This window comes from Oryctolagus cuniculus, chromosome 7, assembly GCF_964237555.1.
Source record: "Oryctolagus cuniculus chromosome 7, mOryCun1.1, whole genome shotgun sequence".
Taxonomy (NCBI): Eukaryota; Metazoa; Chordata; class Mammalia; order Lagomorpha; family Leporidae; genus Oryctolagus; species Oryctolagus cuniculus.
In genome coordinates, this window is record NC_091438.1 from 35322624 (window position 1) to 35343193 (window position 20570).

General features: G+C 36.8%; 1 protein-coding gene across 2 annotated transcripts in view; it reads right to left on the minus strand.

The window, feature by feature from the left end:
• The window catches only part of NUF2 (NUF2 component of NDC80 kinetochore complex), a 29387-nt gene extending 9258 nt beyond the window's left edge, over nt 1-20129 (minus strand). The window contains exons 1-11 of one of the 2 annotated variants that reach the window (XM_008264151.4): nt 19992-20129; nt 16139-16281; nt 14805-14879; nt 14022-14098; nt 13153-13214; nt 11629-11726; nt 10395-10468; nt 8232-8328; nt 7063-7125; nt 3472-3609; nt 1458-1598 (exon numbers count right to left, since the gene is read on the minus strand). In XM_008264151.4, coding sequence (XP_008262373.1) covers nt 1458-1598; nt 3472-3609; nt 7063-7125; nt 8232-8328; nt 10395-10468; nt 11629-11726; nt 13153-13214; nt 14022-14098; nt 14805-14879; nt 16139-16261 — 948 coding nt within the window. In that variant the 5' untranslated portion in view covers nt 16262-16281; nt 19992-20129. Of the gene's footprint in view, nt 1-1457; nt 1599-3471; nt 3610-7062; nt 7126-8231; nt 8329-10394; nt 10469-11628; nt 11727-13152; nt 13215-14021; nt 14099-14804; nt 14880-16138; nt 16282-19987 lie in introns of both variants that reach the window. The other variant, XM_008264152.4, reaches the window with a different exon arrangement.
• Between the last annotated feature and the right edge of the window lie 441 nt (nt 20130-20570).

Below are 20570 nucleotides of genomic sequence, written 5' to 3' on the forward strand. Positions count from 1 at the left end.
AAAGAAAGAACACAGTAACTCGAGAGATACTTTGATGAATTAACCTGAGCAAGGACAGGAACAGAGACACAGTAAGAAGATGGGCTCTGAGGCTAGGGTTGAGAGTCAGGGTCTGAGATAAGATGGTAGGCACCAGCATCCCATATGGGCACTGGTTTGAGTCATGGATGCTCCTCTTGTGATCCAGCTCCCTGCTAATGCACCTGGGAAAGCAGCAGAAAGCCCCTGGACCCACGTGGACCCAGAAGAAGCTCCTGGCTCCTGATTACAGATTGGCTCAGCTCCAGCCATTGCGGCCATTTGGAGAATGAACCAGCAGATAGAAGATCTCTCTGTGTCTCTATGTCTCTCTGTAACTCTGTCTTTCAAATAAAATAAATCTTAAAAAAAAAAAGTAAGTCCACATAATATTAAAAAAAACAACAAGGAAGGGTAGACCTTAAACAAAATGCAAAACAGGACTTGTCAATCTTTTTTTGGTGATTCCTGATGTCAGATAAGAGGAGTATGAAGTTAGGAAAGAATACCTCAGGTAATATCACCTTATTTTCCTCAAAAAAAAAAAACCAAACAAACAAACAAACAAAAAAAAAAACTGCTTTCACTAATATGTTAGTAATCCAGCAGGCAGTCTAGATTAAGATGATAGAGTTAAGAAGTGGAAAAGGATTTTCAGGTATCTAGCCTAAGAAACTTAAGTGACAACAATAGCTCTCATTCTTTAGGACAGAGACATTAAATGTCATAAACTTTAAATCTCTTTATAAATCTTAGATATGGGGCCAGCGCTGTGGTGTAGCTGGTTAAGCCACTGACTGCAGTGCCAGCATTCCATATGGGCACCAGTTCGAGTCCCAGCTGCTGTACTTCCTGATTCAACTTCCTGTTAATGTGCCTGGGAAAGCAGTGGAGGATGGCTCAAGTGCTGGTGCCCCGTACCCATGTGGGAGACCAGAAAGAAGCTCCTAGCTCCTGGCTTTGGCTTGGCCCAGCCCAGGCTGTTATGCCATTTGGGGATTGAACTAGAGGATGGAAGACCTCTCTCTGTGTCTTTCCTTCTGTAACTATGCCTTTCAAATAACATAAATTAAAAACATAAAGAAAATAAAATAATCTTAGGTACAATGTTGGATGCCATGCTGAAACTTTATGTTACTGATTATAAGATCATTTCCAAGTATTTTAACTCGTTTAAAATTACATTACAATTTTCCAAAATATACATGCCAATGGTCTATGTTCATTCTTATCCATTTCTTCTTAGGGCTAAAATAGTAGCTATTGCTCTGTTTAATAAGAAAACTGTCTTGTTTCCCAGTATATAGTGCTATATCAATTATACTTAGAACAATCTTTTTTTTTTTCCCCAGGAAAAGCTAATAAATGTGAAAACAAATCCAAGGAATTACAATAAGATATTACATAATAAAGACATGAAAACTCTACACCATACAAACCTCTTTTAAAATGGTGGTTAGTTTTTCCCTATTATCTGCAAGGTCCTGTATCTTCTTTTGATATAACTGCACCTCTGACTGACAGGATGGCAGGCGGTCTACTGAATCTCTGTAGATTTCATATTTTTCCATCACTTCTTGCTTTGAAAAAAGAAAACAGAGACCACAGTGTTATTCTCCTTTATGAAATGGCAATGTCAATTTTTTGCTCTTAAATAATTTCTGCACTTAAAACTGAAAGCTTCAGAGAACAAGTTTCTAAATCAGTAACCCAGCACTTTTACTGACAAGTGTCCATACACATATAATTATGCTTAACTGCCAAATATCTATCCTCAGACAAAGGAAAAGTGCCCTATTTTACTATAGCATTCACTGAAATATCTTCCAAGGTTATTTATGAAGACATTAAAATAGTTCACTCTGCAAATACTCAAACCACTTCTGATTATTACTGGGCAATCATATTACCATTTATAATCTTCCCATTCATTTACATAATTGTTATTACTACAGCTAGTTATTTTAAGAAGATTAATTCCTCTTCTAATATTTAAAAATGAATACACATTTACCATAACCACTGGAACAATACAAAGACTTCTCCCTTCTCCCCATTAGCCTGCCCCTTGTCCCACCTTATTCACCAGTTCTATATCCCTTCAGTGAGATGCCCAGTCGCATTACTGCTCAGTTTTCTATGATGTCTTTTTCTTGCTATTTCACGGATACTTCTTGCATATCAGACATAATCCTCTTACCTGACATATGCAATTTAAGTATGTTCCAATAGGCTTAGTTTTTGGGTTCCCAATCTTAATTTTTTTTTTAAAAAATCCCAGTTAAAGATTAAATACGTTCTCCTAAAATTGTTATATTTTATCTTTTAATACACAGAATTTATTTTTCTAACTGGCATAAGGGATAGACCCAACTACCTTTCCTTCAAGTTGAATATCTAATTGAAACAGAACTTTCTTTTAGATAAACCATCCTTTTCACCTATATATATATTATATAAAGCCATTTCTGGGCTCTCATTTCTATTATGATAATTTTTGTTTACTTCTGTATGATAATATTAATTATCAGGAGTGATCTTAGTAAGCTCAGAGATAAGCCATACATTTTTTCATCAGTAGCTTAAAAACCTTGCCTCATAAATGATGCTAAGTTGTCTATCCACTTCTAATTTTGTCCTATCCCACTTCAAACCACCTCCCACAGTGATCTCTAACCTTGAGCATACCTTGTTCCCTACTACTTCACAGAATTCATATATGCTAATCCCTCTGCCTTGAATGTGCTTCCATGTAAAATTTACTGATAAACTGTTAATCCTTCAGATATTAGCATACATTTCTACTTCCTTTCCTCTTCTGATTCTCACAATACTAAATTGGGCCCCCCGCCATAACATTATTTTAAAACACCCTATTTTTTCTCTTTGTGTTTTTTTTTTTTTAAATGGATTTTAATTTTTTGGAGCAGTTTTACATTTAAGCAAAATTAAACAGAGGGGACCAACATTTCTTGTACACCTTCAGGCTCCACACATGCATGCCCTTTACTCTGTCAAAGTACATACTATGATTTCTAATTATGCAACTGTTTACAAAATCGCTTAATATTTTTCTCCTGTATACTAAAATAACTAGATCTTGGGAGTACATAACTGTTGTTTTAAAGGAATTTATTGATATGTTAGATTCTCAGGGTCAACACAGTTGCATAGTAGTTACTACAACATGATTCTCATCAATTCACATGTTCAGAATATTTGTTTTCACCACTCACAGCAAAGTCTCAAAACTCTGCTACACAACTGATCCCATGTCTTGAAATTTTTCCCCCCTATATCTACTTTTAAGAAGAGCTATAACTGGATGCAAATTCAAAAAGTGAAAGAGGAAGAAAGTAGAGATAATCTAGGAACCAGAAAATTAACACAATTAAACAAGACTGGCCAAAAAGAAAACACATAGGAAAGAATTAAAATGAAAAGGAAACTCACCCTGGAATTTTTAAGCTTCTGGACTGTATCTTTCATTTTTTCTTTATAATTCTTCAGTTTCTCTGGAGAATCCACAATTTTTGTTTTCAAACTGTCTTGTATTTCTTTCAAAGAAACTACTGACAGCTTTAGTTCATTCTGTTCAGAAAACATTTTTATATATAATATATAATAAAATGGTGATTTACCACATCAATCATGGAAAAGAACAAAAAACTAGTCCCATATTCACTGTAGAGGGGTAAAATTAAATTTTGACCATATTACTGGCCTGCTTACTTGCTCATGAGTAACTCTATGCCAAAAGGCAAGCTCCCTAGCATGACACTCAAGCTCCTTCATTACACAGCTATTACCTTCCTTTTCAGTTTCATCTGTCACAAGTTGCCTACTATATCCTATAATATGGTAATAATTGTTTTTAGTTTAGACAATTCTAACATACCTTTTTTAAATTTTTAAAAAAATTTATTTAAAACTTATTTGAAAAAGTGACACACAGAGACAGAGGGAGAAAGAGAGAGAAAAAGCAGTATCTTCAAGCTGGTTCACTCCCCAACCAACCACAATGGCTATGGCTGGGGCAGGATGAAGCCAGGAGCTTGGAATTCCATCCCGGTCTCCAACGTGGGTGGCAGGGGCCCAAGTACTTGGGCCATCTTCCACTGCTGTCTCAGGTATATTAATAGGCAGGTAGATCAGAAGCAGAGCAGCTGGGACTTGAACTGGCACTGTGATATGTGATGCCAGTATTGCAGGTGGTGGTTTAATGCACCAAACCACAACTTCTAACTGCTAATTCTTTGATAAGTATGATTCTCCTAGAAAATCAGCATACCACTCCTGTCTGCCCATTGAATTTCTATTGATCCTTGAAAATCCTGCTACCATTTCCTTTACATTCCTTCTGTAAATAGCATAATTAATGTATTGCAAAGCTATAAATAAGGGTTTAACACCCGTTTCCAAATTGGCCATGCAATTTGGAGTTGTTACGTTATCTTTGCTCTCTGGGTCTCCAAAGAGCACTGAGAAGATGCTCAATAAATGTTTGTTGAATCAAAACAAAATCCTTGGGGCTGGTGCTGTGGTAGAGGAGGTAAAGCTGCTGACTGTAGCACTGGCATCCCATATAAGTGCTAGTTCAAGTTTCGGCTGCTTCATTTCTGATCCAGCTCCCCGCTAAAGTGCCTGGGAAAGCAGTGGAAGAAGTGCTTGTGTACCTGCACCCACGTGGGAGAACCAGAAGAGCTTGCTGGCTCCCAGTTTCAGCATAGCCCAGCCTTGGCCATTGTGCCCATTTGAGGAGTGAACCAGTGGATGGAAGACCTCTTCCTCTCTGTATCTCCCTTTCTCCATCTCTCTCTCTAACTCTGCCTTTCAAATAAATAAATCTTAAAAAAAAAAAAAAATTCCTTCTCATGAATTTCCCCCATAGAGGGAAGCAAAGTGTAGGCTATCCAGATAGTCTCTTAGAACTTTTCTGCAAATCTAAAAATTGTATATTAAAAAAAAACTCATATGAACCTTTTTTCTCAAATACTTGTTGATAGTGTATATATTGTTTTCAGATATTATGGTTCCACATACTGACATGAAAGAATTCTCAGCAATATTAAGCAAAAGAATTGATTCACAGATCAACATATAAAACAGATCAATTCTGTGAACAAAATTGTTTCTACAAAAAAACCGACTTGTTTCCACAAAAACAGAACCACCAAAGTGTGACAAGTGACTTTATGTGCATGGGATGTCACAGAGAAAGAACAATGTTACCTCTAGGTGAAGAGGGCTGGGAAAAGAACTTTAATTTGAGTATTTTATAAGATGGATGTTTTGTTACATGACTTCTGTCATTTGTCTAAATTTTAACTTAAAAAAAAAAGGTTCTTACCTTTTTAATGGCTAACTCAGAGGCCAAAACTGAATGTCTGAAATACTGCATTTCTGTTGTTTCTATATACTCCATCTTGGAGTCAGCAAACCACCATACTATCTACTCTTAACGCTCTACAAAATTAGTCATGTTGTTTAAAACAGTGTTGACTTTCACTACTTTTCTTCCCTTTATGAAAAGCTAAGCTTGATATAATTACAAGGTGATTTTGTTTTAACCTAGTTTTAAATGAGACAAAAACAAATGAGTAATAAAATTGAGCCACAGTCAGTACTACTCAGAAGAAGTCATTTGCCAATAAACAAAAAAATAAGACATATGATAATAAAGTACATTTCAGGTGTATCTAAAATATATGTGTTAAAATAATAGGGAAAACATGAAAGTAAAATGAGAAAACATACTACTGAAAAGTAGTAAGATGAATGGGAAAGGCCTTCCTATGTACATAATTAAAGTCCAATATGATAAAGACCATATCTATAAGACACATAATTAGACAGCTAACATCTCTTATTAACGGAGATTTTTTTTAAACAAGTAAGCTATATAAATAGTTTTAAAAATGAGAGTAACTGAGATGTAAAAATCAAATCACTGAGATGTAAAAATCACTAGAATTAAAGACATCAAATTAAAAACTGAAGCTTTTTTTCTCTGTAAGAGAAAAAAATGAGTATCAAAGGAAAACACTAAAAACATCCAATTTGGCAAGGGTGTAGAGAAAGGAACATACACGTTTTATTGAAGTTAGTTTCAATATGTGTCAACTGTAAATGTTTATTTCTTTTGACCCAGAAATCCTAAACTTGGGAATTTATTCTAATATAAAAAGCAGGAGCTGTGTTGTGGTGTAGCTGGTGAAGCCACCACTTGTGATACTGACATCTAATATCACAATGCCAGTTCAGTTCCTGGCTGCTCCACTTCCTACCCAGCTCCCTGCTAACGTGCATGGGAAAGTAGCAAAAAATGGCCCAAGGCCCCTGCTATTCACGTGGGAGACCTGGATGAAGCTAAGGGCTTCTGCCTGGCCCAGCCCCGGCCTTTGTGGTCTCACTTGGAAAGTGGACAAGCAAATGGAACACCTTTTTCTTTCTTTCTGTCCCTTTATCTGCCACTCTGCCTTTCAAATACATAAAGCAAATCTTAAAAAAAAAAAATCAATCCGATGCAGAAATATACATTAAGTTCAGATATATGTGTTTAGCACTCATATATATACATTTATGGTTAGCAAAAAAACAAGCAATGTAAGTACTGGGAGACTCAAATAATCCACATTATGGTACATATAAACAATGCATAACAATATACAGCCACTAACACAACAAAGATCTATTTGAAACTCCTGATAACTATTTGGACTATACTGTTAAGTCAGGATAAAAGGCAGCTTGGAACATATTGAATGTAATACAATTAATGTAAAGTTACACACATATATGTAAATTTGCATAAAGAATGAAATCTATGATATATATCAGATGGAGTGGTAAGAGCTCAGTTTTTTTTTTTATCTTCTTCATCCATTTCTATATTTCAATATTTTGTAAAACAGTAGACATCTGTTACATTCAAACTTAAAGTTTTATTTTCAAGGAAAAACATAAGAAATGTTTGATTAAATAACACACACTACTAAAATATTCCTCTAAAATACACAAACTTTAAATGCTAAAGTTGCTTACCAAGCGTTTGGTTTTCTCTGAAATCTCTGACTTCTTTTGGGAATTTCCTTCCTGCAGCACTATCTAAAGGAAAAAGCAGCACATGCTTTACAATAAATCAAATCAGATTCACATTCAGCCACTCACTGCTTTCTCATAAAATAAATGTAAGAAAGGAATTAAGTGAGTTAGATGAGATATTCTTAAATGTTCTCCATTCACAATGTCCATAGGCCAAAAAAAAACTAAGAGTTTCTTTACTAAGTAGTTAAGCATAAATAACCGTACATGTATATATATCCTAACAATAGGGAGCCCATGGAAAAAACAATACATAGTAGTTGAAAGGAAAAATATTTTTACCTTATCCTCAAAATAACCACCACTACTTCCAAATTGGATGTTTCTATATAAATTCACATACCTTGGAATCAGACTGGACATAGACATAATCACTTCCTGTTCCACAATGATTTTCATGATAATGCTTCTTTATTTTATTTAAGGTAAATAAATTTCATGTATTTCATATATACAGATTTAGGAGCACAGAGATACTTCACACCCTACCTCCCTCCTGCTCACACTCCTACCTTTCCTCTTCCTCTCTCATTCTCTTCTCTTAATGTCTACAATGAACTACTTTCAGTTTACTTTATCCGTAAGATTAACTGTACACTAAGCGAATAGTTCAACAAATAGTAAGAAAAAAAAAACACTATTGGTTGCTTTCTATTGTAGAAATTGCAATATGTAGAAAAAATCCAGCTTCACACAGATACGAAAGGAAAGTAATATGATCTCACAACAAAACTGCCATATGCTAATAATAGTTCAACAGGTAAATGACAAATGTTATTACAGGGTTTCCCAGGAAAATTCATAGTAATATCCGGAGGCACCCTTGAGGGTTTGCTGCAGTCTCCAGGTTGCCACAGAATGTAGTTTAGGGACAAGAGAATAATAAAAAATTGCATTCAACACTATAGTACATAATTTTGACAACACAAACCATCATGACTGTACATGGGCAAAACAATCACTTATCATTATAAGGAGCACAAATAGGCACAGCAATCAATATATTCCAATTATTTTGCAACTAATGCAATGTGCTCTTACCACCAGTACACGCCTTACCACATCTATAAAATTTTTTTTTAAATCTGAAGGTGTGTCACAACAGATACCGTTTTTTGACGGAACTCCTGATTCAGTGATTGTTGCAGCTCCTGAATATCATCTGTAAGTTGCTTAAACTCCTCTTGCTCTTCAACTGGAACAGAACTAAAGATAATAAATTAAAATAACGTTTATTCCTAATTTTGAAGGGTCAAAATGAAGTCCCTGCCCTTAAATAACTTAGATGAAGAAAACATTGTTTTCACTGTTCCTGAACTCCATCCTTTCCTATGACAGTCTACCAAAGAGAGAAAATAAACATCAGATGAGCTCCATTAATTTTCTACCATCAAATCTACAACTCATCTTCTACCACCTACCCCTTCTAACTCCATTTGTAATAAAGTGAAAATGCTATTCCTTTTCCTGTTCAATGCTAATTTCTCCCCTTCACTCCGGCTCTCATCTCTGGACATCTCTTACTCTCTCTCATACCATCCATTCCTCTGCTCTAGTCCTTGCAAACAGCACTTGGACATGCTCAAATCTCTTCCATGCTTATTCTTAACTTTAGTTCCTGCTCACCTATTAGCCATCTGTTTTCATACTCCTATAAGTTCCCAGTTTATAGCATTTGTCCATTTCTCTATTAAGTTACCTTTTCCTCTATCAGTTTGTATACTAGGATATTGCAGGGCTTTGGTTAATAGAGTTGGTAATGTTTTGCAGCATGTTACAAAGATTTTCTCCCATTCTGTCACTTTTTTTTTGATGTGACTTGTGGTGTCTTATGCTAAATTTTAATATCTACTGCCCTTTCCCAGTCTTTCAGCCTACTGCTGCTTATAAAGGCCATGTATACCAGGGGTAGGTTAGAAAAGGTCTCAACTGAAATAAAAAGCCTAAGGACATCAACAAATTAGAAAGGATATAATTAAAAAAAAAAAACTTTTGTTCAAAATCAATATAAATGGTCCCCAATTTAAAATGGCTCCACATAAACAATTTTTTCAACTCTGTAAGGACACAAGAGTGATAGAAACCCTACTAGGAATTTTGATCTTTCCTGCAATGCACGGTGTAAGACTTTTTTATGGTCTGAGCACAGCAGTGAACCATATCTCCTAATCAGCCACGTAATCGTGAGGGTGAACCACCAACACTCTACAGCACACTACGTGGCTCAGCATGTTCAGATGTTCAGTACTGGGTGTATTAAATCCATTTTCAAGCTGTGGGATTTCCGGCATACAACTGGGTGGTATGTCCCGATAAACCCCTATACCAGGATATATGCAGTAAGAGGGTATATATATGAGGGTACTTTAAACAGTTTGTGGAAAATAGACTTAAAAGATTATTTTGGTGCAAAAAAATTGAAATTTATGCAAATGAAGAATTTTAAAAAAGTTTATTAAAATGTTTATGAAAAAACATGGATTTTAAAATTCTATGGTACCAAAATCACCATCTTTTTGGAGATGGTGTTGTGGTGTACCAGATAAAGCCACTGCCTGTAATGCCAGCATCCCGTATGGGTGCCAGGCCATATGCTACTGATTCACTTCTGATCCAGCGCCCTCATAATGGCCTGGGAAATGCAACGGAAAATGGCCCAAATGTTTGGGCCCCTGACACCTCTGTGGGAGAGCCAGATGAAGCACCTGGCTCCTGGTGTCAGCCTGGCTCAGACTTGGCCACTGCAGCTATCTAGGGAATGAACCAGTGGGTGGAAGATTCCTCTCGCTCTCTCTTCTCTCTGTATAACTCTTTTAAATAAATACATAAATCTTTAAACTTTTAAAAGTATTCTCAAATAAGGAAGGCCAAAAAGCATAATTGTTTATTGAGCTTTTTCTATGATCTGTGGGTCAAAAACAAAACAAAACAAATTCTGTCTTAGGAACAAAAATTTTAACAGAGTTAACAGATCTAAAGGAAGAAAGAGTCTGGACAGTTAATTCATCTACCTAAGATAATCCATATATAACTTAGGGAGGAAGTTAAGAGTTTAAACAAATCAGGCTAACATACTGAAGAGAAAGAAGCCAAAGAGTAAATAATATAATTAAAAGAATAAAAACTAAATTTTGTCTGTTTTGTTGGACAAGGCAAACTTAAATACCATTTACTAAAGAAGATAAAAGACACTCAAGGTGGACTCTAAGTTGTAAAATATAACTTACAATTAATTTTTCATTTAAAACTGCATTCACGTATCTGACACTTACTCAAGTCTCTCCAACTTCATTAATGCCTCCTGGTGAGCAGTATTTAACTGCTGCATTTTGTCCACAGAGGATTTCTATTAAAGCAATTTTAATAATATTATATTAGCGCTTTTCAACATAATCATTGACATATTTTTATTTCTAAAATCCAGAAGCACAAACTGCAAGAGGTTTACTCACTCTATAATTTTTACCATCAGAAATAAGAAATGTATGATAGTCATGCATTCATAACAAATGAATTAGACTTCTGTTGACCACTTACCATAGTTAGGTACTACACTAGGTGCTGGGAATTTCCAAGACTAGCTTATAATTCCTGAATTCCAATAGTTCAGTCGCCATTAAGAGTCAGATACAGGAATAAATGACTATAAAGCAGCTTGCTGCAGTAATGAATACAGTGGGGACAAAGAAGAAGTGACATCTAACACAATGTTGGTAATGGCTGAAGGTCATGGAGGGCTTTATACAGGTGACAGATGTCTGAGCTTTAACTTTAAAAATGAGGAGAAATTAGCCAAACAAAATCACATATGTGATGGTTGGCACATGCATGTGTAAACTCTAAAGAATGTGTGATCTCTAGGAATTACAAACTTAGCACGATTTGTACCAACTATTTATCTATAAAGTTCAGTACAGCCAGAGCTCAAGATCTAATTGCTTGATGTTACTTGTATGCTTTTCTGAGAGTCCAGAACTGAGGACAACTAGGTATAAATCACAGATTATCCAGAATGTTCCAACATGTTCTAAAGTATAGAAGGAAAGTACGTTTCTACTTGATAAAGTGATTGAATACATTGGACCAAGACTTATAGTGCAATGCGGGGCATGTGTGATACACAACTTGGTACAATTAGGCCAGTATTTAAAAGGCAAATAAAACTCAGCTATCTCAATTATTTAAATAACACTATACTACCTATGCAATATGAAAAGAAAAACTTATCAATATTCACTTCGCCAACATTTCCTAATACAGGAAAGGAAGATTAGTTAAAAGAATTAAACAAAACAACTCAGCCTTTCCCAAATGTTACAAATATCAAAGAAAATCTCATTCTAGGGTATGCTTTCCAGGAGTACAAAAATCTGCATCTTTATATAAATTCAATTCTAAAGGCCGTACAACAATTTCATACCCAAGACAAATATTTCAAAATAGATTAATAGCTCATAAATGATATTACTGATCTGGTATGCAAACAAAAATGTATTTAAGTCTTACATATTGCCAAAGAAATTCCATATATGTCTCACGGCAGGCTTCTCTGAAGTGAATAAAGTTGATAATGCCACTTAAAAACCGACTTGTCCGTTTTGCTTCTAAAATAGAAAACAAGACTCTTTTAAAAATATATCTTTAAAACAACCTAAGAACCAAAATTCATCCTCTCTTGCCACATACTCTGCTCATGGTGTATAAAATAAAACTGTATACACTCTAACAAAATATTGAACATTTGCTCAAACTTAAACATAAGAGTTACTTTAGTAACGAAGAAAAAAACCAGCAAATTACTCTTGGCCACAAGGAAATAAAAGGACCAGATTTATCCTCCCATCACAAACAACTAGAAAAACAGACACAACATAGGAAGTGACAAATTTCAGACAATGGACAACAGGCAATGTAGAACAGAAATCTCCAACAGAATCAAATAAATTCAATCCTGTAAATGCACCAGCCTGCACTGTGGAGAGTTTTCAGGCTATACCCCAATTAACATGTTATCACCACATGAATAAGTCTATCTATTCCTACGTATTTATTCAGAGAAATGAAAACATGTCCACACAGAGACTTGCATGCTAACATTCATACCTTTATTCAGAATGACCAAATATTACAAACAATTCAAATGTCTATCAACTACTCAGTGGATCAGCAAATTGTGCAATATACTTACAGCACTCCAAAATTAGAAGAAACAAAATACTAACAAAAGAAATACCATGGATGAATTTTAAAAGTATTATGTGTAAAGAAACCAGACATGAAAGACTACACTCTGTATGATTTCAAATGAAATTCTAAAAGGCAAACCCACAGTGACAGAAAACAGATTAGGGGTTGCCGGACAATGGGAGTGGCTGTAGGAGACAGCAAAGGGATGTGCAGGAACTTTTGGTGGTCATGAGAATATTCTACACATAACTGTGGCAGTGATTACACAATAATAAACATTCCTTAAAACTAGTCTACCTTTAAGTGGTGGATTTCTGTTGTGTGTAAATTATAGATTAATAAACAAAGACCCCTAAATGGCTAAGAAAAACCCAAATTTTTAAATAGCACACCCAATCTCCTGCAGCATAAAATGATTTGATGAATATCAGAAACAAATTAATGAAGGACACTTAAATAAACGTGGCAGAATTATACATTCTCATACAACATCATGACTATTCTTATTACTGCTAAGAGATAATTATTACATAGTAAAAAGTAATACTGCTATAATTTGGTAAAACTGGTATGATGCAATATCACACTTGCATATAATTTGTATTTATATTCTCAAGTATACAGAACATTTTTGATATGTAAGGACTTAAGAATGTTTTAAAAAACAGAATTTCTGCAAATTTACAGAAAAAACAATTTCAATAATAAGATACAATAAAATCACCCTACAAGATGGGATACATTTTCTAAAGCCATATTAAGTTTTTTTTGAACATTGACTGATGAAGAGTACAACAGCAGATTGAAGCCAGACACTAGAAATTGTTTTAAGTTTACACTTACTTGGATATAGAATATCAGCAATCTCAAAATCATTCACCCGGCAGATGGGCAGAAATGAATCCCTTGAAGATGAAGTGGAGAAAGAATATTGAAGAGTATATTATAAATTACATACTCAGCTACAGAAAACAAACCTCTTATCAAAAAGAGATTTCTCAATATCAAAGGACCAAATCAGAAGAAGTCTACTACAATGCATGATATAGCACTAAAATCTATTTTTTCTAGATACTACATAGATTCACACATAACAAGGTATAGTTACATCTTCTAATAACAACAAACACTCATAGAAACCCTAAGACACATTAAGAACTCAAAATCTTCCACAATATAGCAAACAGAATGGGGATTTGGCACAGTATTTAAGACACACCTTGGGTCGCCCACATTCTGTATCAGAGTGCCAGGTTCAAGTCCCAGCTCACCCACTTCCAGTACAGCTTCTTGTTAATATGCACCCCAGGAGGCAGTGGGCGACAGCTCAAATACTTGTGACCTTGTCATCCACAAGAGAGCCCTAGACTGAGTTCTGGTTTACTGCTTTGGCCTGCTCCAGTCCCTGCTATGGCAGGCATTTGGGGAGTGAATCAGCACTCCCTAATCTGTCTTTCTTTCAACATAAAGAAAATAAATTTTAGAAATTTTAAAAAGAAGACAGAAAGTTGTTGGAATTATACATTACACTTTTATCTGAAAGCCCCCTGAAAGTACCACAGTGGAGGCAGTTCTATTTGGTGGAAATCTGTAATTCTGAATGTATATAGGATGGAGGAGAATAGGAAATAGTAGACGTTCTTTCCCACCAAAAATTGTGCTAACAAAGTTTAATGGTAACATAAATATGAATGTAGACTAAGAATACTCACAGATGAATAAATAAATTACTGACTGGTAAGAAGCCTTCCATTATATGTGGATACATGACTTCCGAGTTCACTGGCATCTAAATGTAATAAATCACAAAATCTATGATACACATTGAACAGACAGCATGAGAAAAATCTTCAACTACAAGAAATCTTTAACCATAGATTAAAACCAAAATATATTAACTTATCATTAAACTGTTTAACAATTGAAAAATCCTAAATAACTCAGATCTTTAAATAATATGCAATAATATTGGTGAAATTCTAATAACAGTTCTAAGAAATTCTAACAATTCTAAGAAATTCTAAGATGAATTTTAGTGTATCTTCAAACGCTCTAATGATTTTACACTGAAACAAGATCAAGAATATTGACTTCCTACCAGAAATGCCTAATTAGCTAAAAGCTCAGTTGTCTCATGTCAATTATTTCAATCTTCCTGCATATCGTCCATTGTAATAATTTGGGAGGCCTACCTAAGGAGAGAATGACACCTATGAAGATTTTCCTGTTGTTTACTACAGCCTCTTGAAGGCAAACCCATAAATCTATGAGTAATCATGTAATATCAATAATTTGTGTCATTTACAGCTTTTATTCATTTTCATATTACTAAATTTACATAAACTACTCACTATTCTAAGATTCTTTTGCAGATTACATCAATTTTTATGTAGCACTTTGGACTTATTTAAAAAAAAAAAACTCCCTATTCAAAAATCCAGTATGAACTGTGAGAACTAGGAACTGTCATCAAAATACCATCATTTTAAACTCACCATGTAAAAATGCTCCAGTCGAATTCCATATACTATTTGTAAGGCTCTCATGTAAATCATGTGCAAGACTTCAGGCTATAACAGAAAAATCACTCTTAATGTCCTGATGCATGGCTTTAAAACTGTATCACTATCATTATTACCATCTAATATTGCAAAGAAAAAAATGACAAAATACCATCTCCATTGAAATTTCTTAATTCTTCTAAATTTTAAAACATCTTATGATACTCATCAGTTTGTTTATACCTCGCAAATGGTCAATGAGATCAGTTGTTTGAGAATGAAAGGTAGCATATCCAAATCCAATCTAAACAAATCAGCTATCTTAAGGAATGGAGGGAAGTTCAGTCTTTCAGAATAGGCTATCAGGCATGAGGTAGAAATAATGGAACACTGAGGGTGTATTTATTTTTCAATATCATGGAAAACCTGGGCTGCTGCTATAGATATTAAGGTATCCTTAGATTTAAAGTTTAAGGGAGTATTTGATCTAGGAGGCATAAATTTACTAGGGTAGTGTAAGACTTGTAAGATCTTCTAGATCAGCAACTCCCAAATACTGGCTTATGAATCTGTTCCGATCCATACACAGATTATTGGGTGAGCACTAAACTGAAAAATATAGGGAAAATACAGTGCTAAACTTTTCATAAAGCTAGATTTTTTTCAGTTTAAAGGCCTATCATTTATTTTTAGACTATTTCTTCTATTTGGAAGAATTAAAGTATTATAGAGATCAAAAAGTTTGAGTTCCACATCATTAAATTAGGTTTCACTATGCTATCACTTCAGTACAAGCACAGGAAACTGGAAGGAGACTCTGGGATTTTCTGTGACATACAAATAGTTCATTTTTGCATTTAATAACTAAAGATATAAAGAACAATGCCTGTCAAAACAAGCCAATTTCCCCCTCGGGCATAATGCACAAAAATTAATCTATAAACTTCCAAAGAGGATTGTTTCTAGGCATTTTTTTGTGGTTGGAAACCACTCGGAAAAAGTTACATCAAGCCTACCAATAAATGAGATCCTTAGACCAACACTCCAATAATATAGAAATTTAATATACTTTAATATCTATGGTTGAGAATTTTTTTTTAAAGAAAACAAGCATATTAAAGAATGGAATTCCTAACGGGAATGTAGAAGTTGCACCACATAACAAAATCAATGTTAGTTTAAAATTCCACCAGGTGTGAGATTTTCTCTAGATTAAAATGATTGGCCTACATCAAATAGGAGAGTATATGCCTTTCTTGCTACTTTATAAACCCAGAAGCTTTGTTTTCAAATGTCACTATCCACATTCCAATACAACCATATTTTACCTTTGGATTTGGATAAAGATCATTCTTGGAGAGGTTTTTACCATCAGCTCCTGTTAAGAACTTGTTGCGAATATGAATCACAATCTCAGCTACATTATATCTGGGGAAAGACAAAGTTTCCATCTTGGGAGACTCCTCTTAGTCTAAAGGAAGAAAAAACAAAGATCAGAATTACTACATAGTCATTCTCACTAACTAGAAACTGATAAAGACAAAATTAACAAAGCAAGGTTGCACTACTTACAGTAGTAATAATAATCAACAAATACACTTATAAGATAAAAACAAAAGATATATAGATAGATGGACATACTCCTTTCTAAAGTACAGCCATTTTCTCCTAACTTTCCTAATGATATTCACTTCTGCATGGAAGGGAGGACTTTGGCTGAATAGACAGATGAGAAACCATGTATTTCTTTTTTATATTTGGGGCCAAGGGGTCCTGCAATCAATATTGAGAAATAATCCTCAAAGTAAGGCACAGAAGCCGCACCATCAGCACATATATATACATATATATGCTATATATAAGCAATATATATAATATATATATGCTATATATAAGCAATACCAACACAGGGTAAGTAAATACTTTCTGATTTACATCCTATTCAACATACATAATGTGGTGGCTAATAAGGCTTGATATGGAAGTTGGAGAGACAAAAGACAGAATAAATTAAATGATGTAATTGACAGGAATTCCTATCATCAGAGTGTGAATTTAAAGAAAAATAAAAGCACCAAAACTTATTTTCCCTACTGTATTCAGACAAAGAATTATTGGTACCCATGTCTCTAGAAGAGTAGTTCTCACAATCCTTCCCCCCTCATCCTTTCTGGGACCACATTTGACAATATTTGGTGGCATTTTTAGTTGTTAGGACAGGAGTGGCTATTGCTATTGGAAACTAGAGAGTAGAGGTCAGGGATAAAAACAACCTACAATGCCTAGGGTGAACTTACCCTTTCCCCCAGCAAACAATTATTCAGTCCAAAATGGCAATAAATTTAACAGTTACAGGATTTGTTTCTAGAACTCTAACACTACAGAGCTTTACCTGAGCCTGATAGAGTACAATAGGAGCGTTAACAGCAGCAATAGGATGCTAACAGCATTAGCAGCCAGGATCCTAGCCACTCAAACACCTGTTTAATTACCTACAGATTCCTCCCCTCCAGGGAAACAGGGAGGCCCAAGACCCCGCGTGATTATGCTCAACTCTGCGAAGAACCTGAAATGGCCCATACCCTGGAAACCCATTTCTTTGGCTTCTAATGTTTCTTAAAATATCAGGATTAAAGAGAAGCTCTGACAACTTTCCTAACCTCAAATCAATGTAGGAAGCCATTCTAAAAGGTGACCACCATTCTGCGGGAACACAAAAACATCTAAGAGTCCACTAGTTCTGAAAAAATTTGTTTCCACTTAGATAACTCTTCCTCATGCTTCATAGAAACGTTTGTTGTAACTTCCACTTGCTGGTCTTATTTCTAGTGACTACCACTACATAGACGGTATTAATCCCTGTCTGTAGACACTGCTTTCAAAAACGTGAAGAAAGCTATCAACCTCTGCGAAGTTCTCTTTAGAGTATACACAGCTTCTTTACCTAAAGCCACTCCATATATGATATTGTTTTATAAACATGGTTCTCTCTACGCTGCTCTAGCTCAAGAGCAATCAACATGGAAGATTTCTGTGAACAATCCTGTGTGGGTTTTTCCCTACACACCTGGCAATCAGTCCTCTGCAGTCACCAGCTGGTGGTCCTCTAATGCAGTTCACTTCTAACACTCACCTGCAGTCAAATTCCACAGGTGGAGGGAGGGCTCAGTTTCCAAGGCTGCAGCACCCCTCACCCACTTCAGACACCCAGTGAAAGCCCCAGGTTGTTTTACCTGTGCTGTGGCCCACCAGCTACAAATCGGGATCCCCACGACCCTCTCCTTGGGTTTCATTAATTTACTAGAGTGATTCACAGAACTCGGGGAAATGCTTATTTTACTGGTTTTTTACAAAGGATACTGCTACCAGCCATCATTAGCACACAAAAACACAACAAGCAGCAAAGAGTCCAAGCACTTTATAAGCTATATATCAGGAAACAGGGATAAAGACTAAATATAAATTTCAAGATATCACACCATCCTACTTACCTTCCTCTCAAACACACTGTTTTATGTGTTGACCAAACTGAACACAACACTCCAGATTTAGTCTGCCTAGGGGAGAGTACTCCTACCGTAGGCAATGGCCTCTGGTGATCTAGTCTACAGCCATCCTCACTACTTCCGGCAAACACATGCTTATGATCAACTCAAACTTAAGAACCTCTTCAACATGACCCACTTAGATGAAGCCTGCACTTCTCCATGTTATTCTTAGGTAACTCATTATTTTAACCTTAGGCAAGGGCTTGTATTTCTACTAATAAACCACATAATCGTAAGCTTTCATTCTAGAGCTTGTTATCTTTTTAAATCTAGACTCTGGCACCTCCCATAGTAGGTGTCCCTTTCAGCATTAATATATACATATATATATATATAAATATGCATCCTATATTTTTAAAGTCATACTTTAAAAACTGTTGATGAAAGAACTGGGCCAAAGACTACCAAAAAAAATCATTTTCCAAAACAAGCCACATCTGGATTAGAGATTGCCACAACAGGAAGAGCAGGTGTGAAATACCTCGTAATTCCTATCACACATCCCTTTCCTCTCACATGCTTTGTACACTCTGCTTTTAGATTAATCCTAATACAACATAAAAGGCATCATGTAACATCTACACAAAAATACATCAATTACTTTACCCACTAAAGCAAATTCCGACTTTTCTGCTTGGTTTCTAAAACTTTCACCAATCGAATGAACTTCTGGCTACAAGTTAGTCTCCTCCAAGCTTGATTCCCAAAGGGCCTCCTGCCACATCCAAACCCTATCCTTCCTCCCTAGAACAATCTCAGGTCCAGTTCACTCATCGATACGTGAGTGCGGGGGAACTGAGGAAGACGGCCCTTCCAAGCACACAGTCTGAGTGCATGGGCAGGACAGTACATGAAAAATGACCCTTCGACGGCTGAGCAAGCAGCCGAAATTAACTGCTACTTGCTCCTCGGGTTTCTTCTTTCTTTGCAACACCAAGGTGCTGAGCACAGGTGTTGGAAGAATGTCCATTACGTTTCACACACTGCGTTTTGCCAAAACTGGCTTGCGGAGATCACAATTCAACACAAACAGAAAGGACTCCCAATCCCAATGAATTAAACACAAAAGTTCTTCTGAACGCATACGAGGGTACCCAAACAGTTCGTGGAGAACGGAATTAAAAAGTGTGTTTTGCTGCAAACATTTTTTGAGAACCATGCATAGGAGCGAGGAAAATGATCCCAGTGCCACTCACACGCTGCCCTCTGACTTGGATGAGGTATGATAGCTTTTCCTTTTGCTTCATGGTTTTGGGATTGGGTTTTGATTAAGACATACTGAAACAACCAAGATCTGGCCTCTGCACCCGAACAAGCCTCGCTGTCAACCCCCTTCCTGATACACGGATTTTTAAATACACAGAAACACAAGCTTAGCCTGACCAGCTCCAGGTCAACTCGCCCCACAGTCTATGCCACACCCGATAACAGCCTTAGCTTCACTGGCACTGAGCTCGGTCTGTTCCTGGACTCAAAGAAAAAGGAGCCGCAGGCAAGCCCCACCCTCCAGGAGCGCGCTCCTCCGACCCGGCGCCCCGCACCACGAAAACAGCCAGGCCGCGGTCCCGACGCCAGAGGCGGCCCGGGACGCCCTCGGCCTCCCTTCCTCCCGCGTCCGCTCGCGCTCACCTACCGCCGCAGCCGCCCGCAGGAGGGCGGAAAATCCCGGTAGCAGTCACGGCCAAGTCAAAACTCAGCAAACACCAACCGTTGTCACTTTTCAAAACTGCCGCCTCCTCCTGGAAGTCCCGCCCCGTCCCGCCGAGCGCACTTCCGGCCGCGCCGGGTGCCGGGTGGGCTCAAAAAGCCCTAAGTGGGCGGCGCTTGCAGGCGCGTGCCGGGCTGCGCGCGGAACTAGTTTTCGCGGACTTGGCGTCTAGTCGGACCCTGGCCTCGGCAGGAAGCGTGGGGGCTGCGGCTTGGGGGCGGGTCCGGGGTTGGGCATTCGGCGGGGACCTGGGACTTTACCGAGAGGGTGCCCAATTGCAGGGCAAAAGTTAATGGAGGGATTAAGGGCGCTATGGCTGAGCTCAGGGTGACAAGGGAGAAAGAACCCGGGGCTTGCAGTGAACCGGGGGTAAGTCAAGAGTCCCAGAGTTAACAGTACCGACGTTGCTTGAGCGTTGCCGAGCCGGGTGCTGTGGCAGAACTTTAGGCATCACCCCCTGGAAGCTCCAGTCAAGTGCTGGTGCGAGTGGGGGAAGGCAGTTAG